The 15901-nt window shown below is 45.5% G+C and overlaps 1 protein-coding gene across 4 annotated transcripts in view; it reads left to right on the top strand.

Annotated features, from left to right (window-relative positions):
* Positions 1–4734: 4734 nt before the first annotated feature.
* Positions 4735–15901, top strand: part of MMD (monocyte to macrophage differentiation associated) — a 29785-nt gene continuing 18618 nt past the window's right edge. Inside the window, exons 1-2 of one of the 4 annotated variants that reach the window (XM_073310714.2) lie at positions 4736–4996; positions 6108–6172. In XM_073310714.2, coding sequence (XP_073166815.1) covers positions 4880–4996; positions 6108–6172 — 182 coding nt within the window. In that variant the 5' untranslated portion in view covers positions 4736–4879. Of the gene's footprint in view, positions 4997–6107; positions 6173–15901 lie in introns of all 4 variants that reach the window. The other 3 variants (XM_073310715.2, XM_073310713.2, XM_073310717.2) reach the window with 3 other exon arrangements.

Consider the following 15901-nt stretch of genomic DNA (forward strand, 5'->3'; position numbering starts at 1 on the left):
GATTTAATTTTGTTAGTAAGACGTTTACACAGACTTCTTGTGGGACCCTACAATTTAGGCTTGGCTGTGGTGTGTGTTTTCCCTATGCCAATCATCATATGTAGGTTCTGCATGTGCTGTGAGGCAGAGCGAAAATGGCAGCTTGTCACAAAGATCCCATCTTTCTGTCACTGTTAGTATAATCTCACTATGGTGCTTGATGTCTGTGCCAAAAAGAAGAAATGATATATCTGTGTGAACTTAGCTCATGAAAAATGATTAATGAACAGCCGGGGAGAATGAAGTTCTCTATCCACAGAGCAGTTGCTGTGCAAGCTTTGCATGTCCCCCAGCTCCTCCCATGTGTCAAACCTGAAATAGCAATGAAAGAAGAGGTCACTCCATGTGGCCCATCCACTCTTTGTTCTCTGTGATGAGCCTGCCACTAAGCATGGCAATTAGCAGCAGGTTTGCTGTGTGGACACCTGCCTATTAGGAACTAGACTGAAACTATCAAGTTCATTTCACATCCCCCATCTAACAAATTTCCATTATTGTTGAGCAGAGGTGTATTCAATCCGCCAAACTAGCGGTGAAAGCTTCTGTATCTTATTAGCAGTCCCCGGGCCATCCATCATCAGCATGCAGCCATTTTGTTTCTAGGAGGACAAAGACATTGTAGCAGCTAGGGTTTCATTCCTTAAGAAACCACTGGCAATTTTGTTTAAGCAAACCCGACACATCGAAAAATGCACTCCTAGCTAAAGCAAGGCAAGCAACATGTTTCTAGTGCCAGGAGCACTTTGTAATAAAGCAATGAAATAGCATCTTAGGTTTTTTTAATTTGTAAAGTATAAGAGTGTAATAAAAATAGTGGCGTTTGGAAGACTTGGGGGATTTGGTTTCTGCAGTTTTGTGCATGATGCCAGTTTTTTAAATTAATTTGTAGGTCCTGCAACCAAAATAAGGTCTGAGCCCTTCTGATATTTACAAAATACAATAAAATGTCTGAGTCATTAAAACATGAAATGCAATTAGATATGTGTTTTCCGTGGGAGTGGCAAGTGCTAAGTATGGTATTGTTCAGGATCAGGCTCTTAAATGTGAATGCTGAATAACTTACTTTCATTTCAAAAAGAAATATACATATTTGACTCAACATCAGCATCACAAAATCTTACGATTTTTATCACAAGTCGTGTGATATTTTTTTCCCTTTTCTTAATGCCCCAGATGCTGCAATCAGGTTATTCTCTGAGCATGTCAGCTTTTCATTAAAACACAGAAGTAAGTTTCTAATCCTCATGATTTGAAAGAAAAACTTGAAAATGTGAATCCCCAGTGCTCATGCAGCAGAAGGCAAATAAAAGGAACCCAAAATTTTATTTTTAAAAATCTCATTATTTTAAGCCATTCTTGTGATTTTTGAGAGCCTGATTCATGATTTTTTTTTTTATTTATTAGTTTGTTTTGACTGTTCAGGGTGGGCAATATTGAAATATTGTATTATAATAGCTGCATTCTACAAATACTCCCTGAGGGTCTTGTGTTAAAATTTGACCGAATTAAATGTATGTTGTATCATGGAAATCTGCTACACTACATGATTTTTAATGGTAAGTGTACTATGCACTGTGAAATAGCTAGAATGTACTGAATGAAGACACATGTGCATGCATAAATCCTGCAAAGACTTATGTACATTACTTACTTTTTGTGCACTGTTAGCTTTACTTAATCCAATGGCTCTATACATGTAACATACAATTAAGCACAAGAGTAAATCTTTGCAGGATGGACGTTTCTCCCATACAGAGATTATCAATGAAAGTAATGAATTGGTATAAAATTATACAAAAACTCCAGTGCATCTGCAATACACAAATCAGGCAATCAAAGGTTGAAGTTCATGGGGATAGTTAGCACTTTATGGCAATTTTTAACTACAAATAGATAACATACATTTAAAATGTTTATATTTGGTGGTTTACCTCTCCCTAGGCCACTGTTCTCCACCCTTCACAAGTCATTGGTCTCCTTAAACTGTATGCTCTTCAAGGTCTGTGTGTGCTCAGTGTTTGGCACCCAGAGGATTGGGCTGTGGTTGTGCTGCAGTAAATAATAAGGCCAACATGGAATAAGGAGGCTGTGGGTGCTACAACACTTTGTGGGAGAAATCAGTTTTGAGAAACTTGAAGAAAGACAGGAAGTCTGGGTGCCACATGGGGAGGGCAGAAGGCTAGTTCAAATATAAGGAGGCAGCAGGGAAAGAGATGAAGTAGAGACTATAAGAGGAGATGATAAAAGAAGCAGCAGCTAAGAAGAAAAAGGAATAAAGAGGATGTGGGCAGACTAGCATGACTGACGTACCAAGAGGGATTTGAGGGTCTGACTGGATACATTTTATACCGTTCACACATGCTTTCTGCTTTGCCCTCCTTGGGCTCCACACAGCGTGTGCTCTGCTCACAGCCACAGTCTGATGATGCAGCAGTGTCCTGACAGTTTTCTCTACTTTCTTCATACTTCCCATAGCAAGTAGCATATTGAAGCAACAGAGGAAAAACAACCACAGACAGTAGTGTGTTGTGGGGGATGGCAGTGCTGCTACTCTCTCTCCCGCTCTCCTGCTGGTATTAGCTCATCTTAAGTGATCACTCTCCTTACAGTGTGTATGGTAACACCCATTGTTTCATGTTCTCTGTGTATATAAATCTGCCCACTGTATTTTCCACTGAATGCATCCGATGAAGTGAGCTGTAGCTCACGAAAGCTTATGCTCAAACAAATTGGTTAGTCTCTAAGGTGCCACAAGTCCTCCTTTTGTTTTTACTCTTAGACTGTGCAGGTATTCAAAATATGCCTTGCTACGCTCCTTCGCTTTTGCTCCTTTTTGATTAGTAGAAAGAGAAGTTGGGAGGGAAAACAGAGGTACAGAAAAGTGAAGCAACTTGCCCAGTGTCACACATGTTAACTGGGTAGATTTTCATACCTCGAACCTCGATCTCTTTTCTGATGTGCTTTGATTTGCAGTGAAATAGTTAATTCATGTCAAAATTAAATGTCAAAATTGTTAAAACCTGAGATTAATAGGGGCCATTCACATATCTTGAAATTATTTTAGGCTCTCTGTAAACACAGGAAAATGTATCTGCAGTGGCTAAACCCACTTGGCAATTTGAAGGTTTTATTTTCAACTATGGGGGGAAAACTTGACATTCCTCTCCCTTCCCCTTTTTTTAATGAAAGCTTAGGTGTTGTCCATCCACACTGGGGATTTGTGTACCTGCCCTGATGAAAACCCTCGCTGTAAATGAGAAAGGTGTGATCTGCACCACTGCAGCTCACTCCAGCCTGAAAGTAGGGTAAAGTGCATCAACACAAATCATAGCCTAGTTGTCCAGTGGTTGCCTTGATCACTTTCCATGCAATCCCAAGCCTAAACAAGGCCTTAGATTCTTTAATGGAAGATGGGAGCTTCTGAGAGGTGGTACATCATCCCACTTCAAGCTCTGGTATTTGGCACACCATAAATGGAATATTGTGTTTTCTATTACAGCATTGTCTACTATCTCCAACATACTAAGTAGTGTACAGACATATTTAGAGGCAGTTCCTGCTTGGAAAAGGCTATCGTCACAATAGACAAGACATATAGTGGGAGGGAAAACAGAGGTACAGAGAAGTGAAGCAACCTGACCTGTAGCAGAGCTGGGAACAGAAGCCAAGCTGCTCTGGGCACAGCATCCAGTGCACCATGCCCAAGGCCATGCTCTCTCTCCATTGTTTCTGTTATGGTATCTAACCTTTTTATAGACAAGTACATTGTTCTTAAGAGTCAAGAAGATTCATCATTTTAAGCTCACTGCTTCCTGGGGCAACTACATTAAAACAAAGGGACTGAAACCACCATCCTTTCTGATTCAGCCCTGTCCTCTTTTTCAGCTGCCTGTCCTAGCTCTCCTTTTTCACTCTCCCCTACAATTCTTTCATCCACCCTCACAACTATTCTCTTTAGGCTCTTAGTCCAGCACCCCTGTATCTGAAAGTCTCCTATCTTACATTTTCCCCTCCTTTTACTCTGCCCCTTCTCCAACGTGGCACTAAAACCAATTGTATAGCGGGGATGCAGAGAGCCATTGAACAAAACTAAATCCTCTACATGATGGAAAACACTTTAAGCCAGGGGGTGCCGCAGTACCCCTAGTTCCAGCACCCCTGCTTCTCTCCTCACCTAAGAAAAAATTGTGCTCAGTTCCAGCCTGGCTTTCTTTTGAACATCGTGTGTGTGTGTGTACGAAGGGAATCCACCAGGACAAGGGTTTTCATCTTCTTCTTCTTTCATTCTTAAAAAGGAAATCTCTAGCTTGCTACCAGGATGTGCTCGTTCGTGTTACAAAGCAGCGTCCCGCTGGAATAAAATGGGGTCTGATTTTCAAACATCGGCCAGGGGACTCTCGCTGGCCGCAGCTTGGGGTTTCCATTGTACCACGCAAGGCGCCCCAGGCAGGCTCAGGCTCTGCGGGGAGCCCTTTATGAATCCCCCCCGGCCCAGAGCTTGTGTCGGGCACGAAGGGCGAGCGAGGGCCGCCGCTGCACCTGGCTGCAGCCCCCGCGGAGCCCGGGCGATCCGGCCCCCCGGACAGGCGCTGGACCCAGGCCAGGGTCCCCCCGCCGGGGCAGAGTCTCCGCCTCCACCGCCGCTCCCGCCCTGGCCCAGCGCCGACAGGGGCGGGCCGGCGCCGGCGCTATGGGCGGGGATGGGGCGGAGGGAAGCCCGGGCCGAGGGGCCGGATAAAGCGGCCGCCCCGAGCGCCTGCCCCCCTTACCCGGTGCCGCCGGCTCCGTCTCTCCTGCACACGCCGCTGCCGGCGCTCCGGGCCGCGGGGCTCGCAAGCCAATGAGGGCCCGGACCCCGGCCCTCGCCGCCGCAGGAGCCGCCCGCAGCCCCCCGGCCCGACCCCCCGCCCGCCCAGCGCCCAGGACCCATGCGGCTGCTCCAGGAGAGACTGCGGAGGTGAGCCAGGGGCCGAGCGCCCATCCCCGGGGGGGAGACACCCCCCCCAGGCGGGACCCGGGGCTCCCCCCGCCCACCCTCCCCGAGTCTGGGCGCCCCTCCTGGGGGTCTGGCACCTGCCTCCCCCACCCCCAAATACTGGAGCCTGGGTGGGGCGAGGGGCCCATTGCTGAAGTCTTGGGGGGGGTAAATTCTGGGGCTAGGAACCCCCCCCAGCTGCCTGCAAAGCCCCGCCAGCCTCCCCATGGGCTGCGTCTGTCACTGGGGAGCCAGTCCGGTCCCTCCTGGGGAAGGGCCCTGGGCTGTGCCGGCTGGGAGGAGAGATGAGGAGCCAGCGTGTCTCCAGAGAGGCAATGGATCGCAGGCAGGGATGAGATTTTTTTTTTTTCTCATCCCTTTTAAGTGGGTGAAGGGTCACGCATCCGGTGGGATGATTTGCCACAGGTTCATCTTTGGTTGGGCGCCGCCAGCTCTCCCTGCCTGTGCAAGCGCTGGCAGGGGAATTTCCAGCCTATAAATGATCTGTTCTCGTGAATGGCTGGCCATGGGGTCTGTAGAGTATAGGGCGCTTGGGGATTATGATGTCTGGCAGTTTGTTTTGGCCGCTTTATGATGGAGAGCGGTTGGTGGGAGGAGAAGGGTTGGCAAGGGACAAGCAAAGAGTGCTGTCTTTTGTGTTCTGATGTGGTTGAGGAGCCTTAAATATATGGGGATATTTTCAATCCATGCAGGCTTCTTTAGAGGTCTCTTAGAGAAACAGGGAGGGTGAGGTAATATCTTTTACTGGATCGACATCTGTTGGTGAGAGAGACAAGTTGTTGAGCCCCCACTAGTCGCTTATACCTGAAGAAGATATAGGGTGGCTCAAAATCTTGTATCTCTCACCAACAGACGTTGGTCCAAGAAAAGAAATAGCCTCATCCTCATTGTGTCTCTAATATCCTGGGACCAGCACAGGTACAATGACACTGCATACAACAATGAGATGTCCCTTAGCAGACAGAATTAGAATGCTGGCCTCATTCCTAGTTCTTGTCCCCTCCCTTCCAAAAATGGGTCAGTTCAAGGAACAATAGAACCCGGGTACTTACATAAGTATTTGGGCTTTCAGGTGCTTCATTATTCTAACATCAGGTACAGTGAAGATGAAGTTTTGAATGACCGTGAGCCTCCCAAGTGAGTAGGACCTCTGGTGTATTTTCCCCCCCAAGGAGGTACACCGTCTCAGTCTCTTGCAAAATTAAATAGCTTTTTACTTTTGAGTAAGAAAACCAAAAGGCAAAGATTGAAAGATCAAACAAATAAAACCTAAAGTACACATGAGGGGAAAGATTCATTTGAGCTTGTCTACATTGCCCAATGCCTGTTTTGATATACTTGTTTTGTTCCGCCCCCCAGCTCAGACGTGTGCTGCAGCATTACATGAGGGTCGTCTGTTCTTTCCCGGCTGCTCCACGTTGTTTTCTTCTCATTTTGAGCTCTGCCACCTTAACATGCCTTTACTTCGCAATTTCCAGAAATCTAGGGATACTGAGGCGCATGTCGTAATGAATTTTAGATTAGGCTATAGGGAACTATAAAACAGCAGGCCTCTATTTTTATAATGGAGATTGTGAGCATAGTGTGGGCTTGGATTAACTTTCAGCATTTGCATATTTCAAGAAGACTCTGCGGCCATGTTATGTTGGCTTCGGAGTTCATACCACTTGTGAATGGTGTTATTTCTTTAATCTAATGTTGAATGTGACAAATGAAAGCAATCTAATTCTGTGCTGACACATGATTTGAAGCATTTTGAATTCTATTGCCTCTAAAATAATTCTGTGTAGTAGTCGATAACATCTCAAGCAGTTATCAATGCTGATTAATTATGCTTTAAAACAATGTGGTGGTTTTATTTTGTGAAGGGTTTTCATTTATTCTCTTTATTCTGGGAAAGGATGGAGAGAAGTAGACATAGCTGCCCGGTAGACTATGAACATCGAGCTTGATGCAGAACTGATTTTTTTTTTAAATGTAAAAATTGTATTTAATACCTTTTTATTTAGAGAAAAATAAAACCATGAATGGAACAATGGAAGTTACTTTTCCTTACCCCTCTTGGGTTGTCTAGTGACTCTTTGGTTCCTTATACCTATTACCTTCGTATCTAAATGTGGAATTCCATTTAATCCATTCCCCTGCTAATGCTGTTTTTTTCCTGCCAGTGTATTTTCTCATACTCTGTCAATCATGGATTTATTTTCTTTTATAAAAGGCCATTCAGATCTCCTACTTGGGTTTTCCAGTTATACAAGAACAGAAGGGCACCAAGTAAAACAAAAAGGCAACACATTTAAAATGGATGAAAGGAAATACGTGATGCTTAAAGTAACTTAGTGTATGAAACTAAATACTGCAAAATATTGACCATTGTGTGAATAACGGCATACACAGTTAATTCACTAAGATGAGAACTACAAGGGCTATCTATTCATGTTTCATAGCTTACATTGATCACTAGATGAAGTCAAGAATATATTGCAAAATGGGCAGGTTTCTTGTGGATGTTTTTCTTACTACAGTTTTGGATGTAACCCAGTGTTCAACACAATATTGAGTGTACAATTAGATGGGCCATTGGTCTGATTACAGAAAAAATAAAAATGAATCATGAAGTAGTGTCTTAGCTACAACAGCGCTCATACTGTCTTCCAAACTCATTGTGGTTCATGGTACAGTTAAAATAAATAAATAAATAAATAAATCTTTCCCTTAACATAGGACTATTTAATTCTGTATAATTCACCTACCATCACAATGTACATGGCAGTCTTATGGGAAATGAACAAGAATTTACATTAAAAACTTTACATCAGTTCTGTCCTTTTACTAATCTAATAGGTTACTCTGTTTTTTATTTAAAAGACTGTCAGATACTTTAGGCCCAAAGTTCAAGTGATTTAAACATGCACGTGTGTGTATGAAAACCTTAAGATGAAGACGTTAGTATGAATTGCACAAGCCACTTGCCCCCAGTTCATTACTTTCCCTGTCTGTAAAATGAAGATGCTTGCCCTCATGTAGGATTCTGCATTGAAGATGTAAAGGACTTGGTTTGCCTTTGGTCCAAGGCCATTTTAGTTTGACGAATACTTCATTTTAAAGCTTGGTTGCATTCAAACATAGTTTATACATATTGTAATGCTTTCATATTGCCTTGATTGATACAGTTGACTGGTAACATATCTAAGGGAGTCTCATGTCAAAATTGATTTCCTTCAGCCGCGCTAACTGGGGGAAGCTTCCCTAGCCCAATCTGCACAGTGTCTGTTTCTAATTAGCATTAGTAGTCCATTACTTTCATAAACAGTAAAGTCTAGTACACCAAAAAATCAAGAAAACCAGGAACTCTGTGTCTTTTTCCTAACTGGGCTGTAAAATCCCTACAATAGCAGTTAGCGTTGATCATATAAACATGGTACAAATTCTCTCCTGCAACTCCTTTTGAAGTCCATGTGTTTACCTGATGGACTTGAATGACTTGGGCTTGGTCTATGCTACAAAGTTAAGTCAACGTAAGCTGCCTAGTTGCATGTCTACATTTGAATTTTGTCTCTAGCCAATGTAAACACCCTGTTACACTGTCTTCTCGAACAGCGCTGAGCTATGATAAGTGTACTGAGATCTGTGCAGTATCAGTGTAGATGCTGTGTGAGTTATGTCGACCATAACAGTCCGCCAGCAGCTGCCCTGCGACGCCTGACACTGACCGCTCTGGTCACAATTGTGAACTCCGCTTCCCAAGGGTCCGCAGACAGCAGAAGCCACGCGCCCCCTCCCCCCCCCGCCTTAAAAACCCTTCAGCATTTTGAAATACCTTTTCCTGATTGCCCGGCTTGGTGAGCCCAGCTAGCAGCTTGGGTGCAACTGACCGCACTGTCTACACGCTCTAGATATGCTGTTGCCTGGCGTAGATGGGAGATAATGGATTTCCTGGGCTCATTGGGAAAAGAGGCCGTGCAGGCACAGTTATGCAGCAGTCATAGAAATATCATCATCTGCGAGCAGATTGCACAGGGGATGTGGGTGAAGGGGAACAACAGAGCCGTGTGATGGTGAAGGAACAACAGCAGGCATACTGGGAGGCCGGCAATCAATCCAGTGCTGAGCCACAGACATACCGCTTTTAAAATGACCTGCATGCCATACTTTCTGCGGATGCCCTACCAGCACCCCACAGAGCACCGTGGGTACCTTCAAGGAGCTTGACACACAGACCTCTGGATGAACAGCCAGGAGGAGGAGTAGCAGCAGGAGGAGGAGGATAGGTAACATGTGACCGAGGAGTCCAGCCGTGCTGAAAGCCAGGACCTGTTTGAGACTTCTCCACAGTCCAGGCAGTCATAGAATCATAGAATATCAGGGTTGGAAGGGACCTCAGGAGGTCGTCTAGTCCACCCCCCTGCTCAAAGCAGGACCAATCCCCAACTAAATCATCCCAGCCAGGGCTTTGTCAAGCCTGACCTTAAAAACTTTTAAGGAAGGAGATTCCACTACCTCCCTAGGTAACGCATTCCAGTGTTTCACCACCCTCTTAGTGAAAAAGTTTTTCCTAATATCCAATCTAAACCTCCCCCACTGCAACTTGAGACCATTACTCCTTGTTCTGTCATCTGCTACCACTGAGAATAGTCTAGAACCATCCTCTTTGGAACCACCTCTCAGGTAGTTGAAAGCAGCTATCAAATCCCCCCTCATTCTTCTCTTCTGCAGACTAAACAATCCCAGTTCCCTCAGCCTCTCCTCATAAGTCATGTGTTCCAGACCCCTAATTATTTTTGTTGCCCTCCGCTGCACGTTTTCCAATTTATCCATATCCTTCTTATGGTGTGGGGCCCAAAACTGGACACAGTACTCCAGATGAGGCCTCACCAATGTCGAATAGAGGGGAACGATCACGTCCCTCGATCTGCTGGCAATGCCCCTACTTATACATTCTAAAATGCCACTGGCCTTCTTGGCAACAAGGGCACACTGTTGACTCATATCTAGCTTCTCGTCCACTGTAACCCCTAGGTCCTTTTCTGCAGAACTGCTGCCTAGCCATTCGGTCCCTAGTCTGTAGCGGTGCATGGGATTCTTCTGTCCTAAGTGCAGGACTCTGCACTGGTCCTTGTTGAACCTCATCAGATTTCTTTTGGCCCAGTCCTCTAATTTGTCTAGGCCCCTCTGTATCCTATCCCTACCCACCAGCATATCTACCTCTCCTCCCAGTTTAGTGTCATCTGCAAACTTGCTGAGGGTGCAATCCACACCATCCTCCAGATCATTAATGAAGATATTGAACAAAACCAGCCCGAGGACCAACCCTTGGGGCACTCCACTTGATACCGGCTGCCAACTAGACATCGAGCCATTGATCACTACCCATTGAGCCCAACAATCTAGCCAACTTTCTATCCACCGTATTGTCCATTCATCCAGCCCATACTTCTTTAACTTGCTGGCAAGAATACTGTGGAGACCTTGTCAAAAGCTTTGCTAAAGTCAAGGAACAACACGTCCACTGCTTTCCCCTCATCCACAGAACCAGTTATCTTGTCATAGAAGGCAATTAGATTAGTCAGGCATGACTTGCCCTTCGTGAATCCATGCTGACTGTTCCTGATCACTTTCCTCTCCTCTAAGTACTTCAGAATTGATTCCTTGAGGACCTGCTCCATGATTTTCCAGGGACTGAGGTGAGGCTGTCTAGCCTGTAGTTCCCAGGATCCTCCTTCTTCCCTTTTCTAAAGATGGGCACTACATTAGCCTTTTTCCAGTCGTCCGGGACCTCCCCTGATTGCCATGAGTTTTCAAAGATAATGGCCAATGGCTCTGCAATCACATCCGCCAACTCCTTTAGCACTCTCGGATGCAGCGCATCTGGCCCCATGGACTTGTGCTCGTCCAGCTTTTCTAAATAGTCCCGAACCACTTCTTTCTCCACAGAGGGCTGGTCACCTCCTCCCCATGCTGTGCTGCCCAGTGCAGCAGTCTGGGACCTGACCTTGTTCGTGAAGACAGAGGCAAAAAAAGCATTGAGTACATTAGCTTTTTCCACATCCTCTGTCACTAGGTTGCCTCCCTCATTCAGTAAGGGGCCCGCACTTTCCAGTCAAGCACAGGGGAGCCTGCTGCAGGGTAAGTGTGTGAATGCATTTCCCAGTACAGTGGAGTCGCATCTTACACAGGGGTTAGGTTCTAAAGTCAGCGTGTAAGGCGAAAATCGCCTATAGTCAAAATTACCCTTGAAAATCCCTTAAATCGCCCATAAAGTACAGTATACACTCCATCACGTTAAGATTGGGATCAGCATCCATAGTGCTACTTATCCGTGAGAACATAAGCCTTGTGTATGTGGCCTTGAAACAGCGAATCACGCCTTGGTCGAGAGGATGGAGGTGGTATTAGTGCGGGGGAGCAAGACCACTTCAACGTCATCCTGCGCAAACCGGAGTGCCGCAGGGTGGCCAGGACCATTGTCTATGACCAGCAACACTTTAAAGTCCAGTCCTTTCTCTCCGAGGTACCACTTGGCCTCTGGAATAAAACACAGGGGAGCCAATCCAGAAATAATGCTGGTGTCACCCAAGCCTTTTTATTTGGTTGCCAGAACACAGGCAGGATATTTTTTGTTCTTGCCTTTTAGGGCACGGGGATTTGCAGCCCTGTCAAGCAAACCCGGCTTCATTAAATGCCCAGCCGCATTGCCAGAAAACAACACAGTCACACGGTCTTTAGCTGCTTTGAAGCCAGGGGCTTGTCTTTCTGATTTTGAAGTGTAAGTGCGGTTGGGCATTTTTTTCCAGACAAGCCCAGTCTCGTCGGCATTAAAAACTTGTTCTGCAAGATAGCCCTTTTCTTCTGTGATTTTCTTTAATTGTTCGGGGTAGGCTTTTGCTGCCTCTTCGCTGGCAGATGCAGCTTCACCAGTAGTCTGCACGTTTTTGAGGTTGAAGCAGTTCCTAAAACTGTTAAGCCAACCTTGGCTGGCTTTGAATTCCTTCTCCTCAGAAGGCTCTCCCTCTTCGGCGGGAGGTTTGAACAGCACGTAGAGGCTAGGAGCCTTTTCTCTCAATGTGTTGCCATCGACAGACACACTTTTACGGTTCATGTCTTCCAGCCGTAAGTTTAAAGCCTTTTCAGTCTTCACTAAAGTCTTATCATGCACCTGGCTCGTCACCTTAGCAGTTATTGGAGCACTTGATGCCACGGCTTGACGAATTTCTCTCTCTCGAATCTTGATGGCACGGATGCTAGATTCGTTGCGGCCATATTTACATGCCACATTGGAGACCGACATGCCGTCTCTCGATAAGTCCAACACAGCCAGTTTTTCCTCCAGCGTTGGAACAGATCGCTGTTTCTTCGGTTGAGCACCAGATGAGGTAGTTGGCTTGTGTTTAGGGGCCATGTTGTACGAAAAATACATACAGTATCTTTAAACTCTAGAATCACACTCAGCGTGGCAAGATGCTCACGCTATGAGAGGCACGCGGGAACCAAGACCGACTGAGGGAACAGCAGATTCACATCTCCCATCTCACGCTCACTCTGGGGCATAGGCTCATTGAGTGGAATAGTGGGCGGAATCACCCACACTATTTACAGTTATCTTGTTGTTGTTTTTCTTTTTCTTTTTTTTTTTCCGAGCACATATAGTTGAATTCGCGTAAGTTAAATAAGTGTATGATGCGACTCACCTGTACAATTTTTAAATGTACTGATGGTGCCTGGCCCCAATATAGCAGGACCAATCTATTGACTTATTAATTTACTCATGCTAGGCGAGGTAGTGGTACAACAAAAAGAGGTAGTGATCTGCTTTTCATTCCCCACTAGAGATAGGCAGAGGGTAGGGGACCTGTGGAGTAGTTTGTTTAGGTACAAACGGATGTCCTTTGGATCGTCCTGAGAGACCTTGATGGAACATTCATGGAGGCACTCTGCAAACCTCTCCTGCAGGTTGCTAGGTTTCTATTTCTTCCTCTGTGGTAGGACACATTCCCACTCCACTCTGCGATCACTTTAGCAGGCGTCGTTGGAGTTGACAGCTAGCAGCATATAGGCCCTGGTGGTTTTGGGTCACCATCTGCAGCTGTGCTCTGTGCCTATTGTTACCCTCGGGAGAGAGTTCAGCTAAAGTCACCACTGCCTGTGGAAAATAGTGGCCGTATTTACTGCCATTGCCCTATACTTCGTATTGTTTCATGCAACCAAACAATTCCCTCCTCATTTCTCTTCCCCCTGCCTCTGGCAGGCCACACTCACGCTGGCTGGAATTGGAGGGTGGGGCTGTGCCCAAGCATGCTGAAGTGTCAATAAGTGTGTCTTGTTTAAAACATTAGGGCAGCAATGGAAGGGAGTTCTGAAACTAAACGTAAACTTTCCGTTTTGACTATACTTACAATGATACCTTTGTCTGTGTTAGCTGTAGCTGCTGCCATTGTGGCCTTCAGGGGTCCCCCTCCCTATCTGTGGAGTGCTTGAGCTAGATAAGGAAGAGAAAGAAGAGACTCTGTGGAGAAGGAAAGAGTGGACAGGAGAAAGGCCCATCAGGAAAAGGAGAGGCAGATGCACCAGGACATAGTGAGGCTTCTTCAGCACAAAACACAGATGCTGCAAACTCTGGTGGACCTGCAGGATCAACCAGCCTGGACTTGCCTCTCTTTTCAGTGAATGGGAGGTGCTAAAATGGAGTTCTCATACACCCCCCTGCGCTCCAATGTTCCACATGGCATTAGGGCTGCGTCCCTACCCCTGCCACTCCACACTGGGAGACAGTAAGGACAACCACAGTTTCACATCCTGGCCTGTGGGAGCCATGATTATTGTCTGTGTAGCTGAAATGGAGATGAACGTTCTTTATCTGTGTTTAATTTTTTGTTCCTTTTAATTTAATTTAAAAAAATGTTTGTGGGTTTTTTTAATTGCATATAATTTCTATGCACTGGCTTTGGTACCCAATAAAATCTGTTTCTGAGAACATAATGTATCTTTTATTAATTCGCAACATAATGCTTAGCATAACTGAAAGCACCCACTATTTGTTATTGTACAGGGCAACAGAACTCATGGGATCAGTAACAAACACTGTAATTACAAAGGTACAACAAGCACCACAAAATGGAACACTTGAATAACATCAGCTGCCATGGTGAATTTTCCAACTCCAAAATGATTTCCCATGTATCAGCAGCAATCCAACATTGCAGGCTTCTCCAGTGTGATTGCCATTCACTTCTCAACTGTCCGTGCCCCTCTTATTCTGGTGTCCCTGTGCTGGAGGGCCGGGGTAAGCTCAGCACACAGATCCAGGAATGTGGCCGTTCACAACTTGAAAGTTCTGCAGCCACTACTTGTCAACCCAAACCTGCATTATGATTCAATCCTACCAGTGAAGACTTGTTTCTCAGGTCCAGAAGCCACACTCAATCATCTGTAGCTGTTTCAGGAACACCACCAGCAACCTTGAATTGGTTTTTGCTAAGTCCCACAGCAGGCTGTCCTCCATGAAATTATCACATTGCTCGCAGCTGTGGTTCTTTTTGTGGCTCTGCAAACACTAGAGGATAGTGCATTCTGTGTTTGCAACACTCATGACAGTTGTGCAGAGCTATGCAGACTCCCTGCTTCTGTAAGAGATGGAGGACTGTGACTGGTACTGCATGGGTTTGTGGGATTTTTACAGACGGCACAAATGTTATGGGATAGAAATGGCATAATGGGATGGAGACAGTTGCATGATCAGAACTTGACCCTTCACTCCCAGACCCCCTTGCGTGACTCATTTCTGTCCCACCATGCAGTGCCTGAATTTCCCAAAAGAGGCTGCACAATGGTTTGTAGCACACTGGGATATCGGCCCATGGTGCACAACATTGTGTATCAACACAAGCGCTCCTGGTGAGTATGTGCAGGAACTCAGTAGGGACGTGCACAAGCCATATCTTAACTGCGGTGGCTTTACACTGGCATAACTTGCGTGAACCAAAGTTTTGTAGCATAGACATGCCCTCGGTGTATATGACTTCTGTGCTCTGCAGTAACTAGGCCCCCTGGGTCTAGTTAACAAAACAACCTTAACACTAATGATACCCCTTTATGTGTGTGTGTGTCTAAGCAGAGCCCCAGTGCCCTATACTGGAAACTGTTTGTTTTACAGTCTTCTCTATATTGGCTCTAATAATGAAAGAACTAATATAAGAACCGTGTATCTTTACTGTTCAAGAGTCTTACACTGGAAAACATTTACTGGATTGTCTCTTGGTGTAACAGATAACTAAAACTAGCTGGGTTTTCTTGGAAGCTATTACTGTGCACTCCTTGGTGATTTTCATCTGCCTGGCATATTCATTACTTTTATTTTGAGGTTTTTATTTATATTTTGAAGTCTAATCGTTCAGCTTAAGGCTATGCCTACACTGCATTTTTGTCAGTAAAATGTTCGTGGCTCGTTGGTGTGAAAAAAACCACACCCCTGACCAACAAAAGTTTTTCTGACGAAAAGCACCAGTGTGGAGAGCGCTATGTCGACGGGGGATGCTCTCCTGCCGACAAAGCTACCGCCCCTCGTTTGGGGAATGGGGGAGGAGTTATTTTGTTGGTAGCAGAGCTCTCTCTCCTGCCGACAAAGAGCGGTTACGCTGCGTACCTTACAGCGGCACTGCTGTAGCAGTGTTGCTGTAAGGTGCACGGTGTAGACATAGCCTAAGAAAGTTTCTCCTAAGTATAAATTTGTAGATTCAAATCTCCCAACCCTGACTTTTTAACATACAACTTAGTCTGAATAAATGGCCCATTATCTCTAAGATTGGGTTAGCAGGAAAACCAGTATCATGATCATCTTTGCAACATTCATGATTTTAGGTAACAAAAACC

The sequence above is a fragment of the Lepidochelys kempii genome, chromosome 14 (genome assembly GCF_965140285.1).
Source record: "Lepidochelys kempii isolate rLepKem1 chromosome 14, rLepKem1.hap1, whole genome shotgun sequence".
NCBI classification, from domain to species: domain Eukaryota; kingdom Metazoa; phylum Chordata; order Testudines; family Cheloniidae; genus Lepidochelys; species Lepidochelys kempii.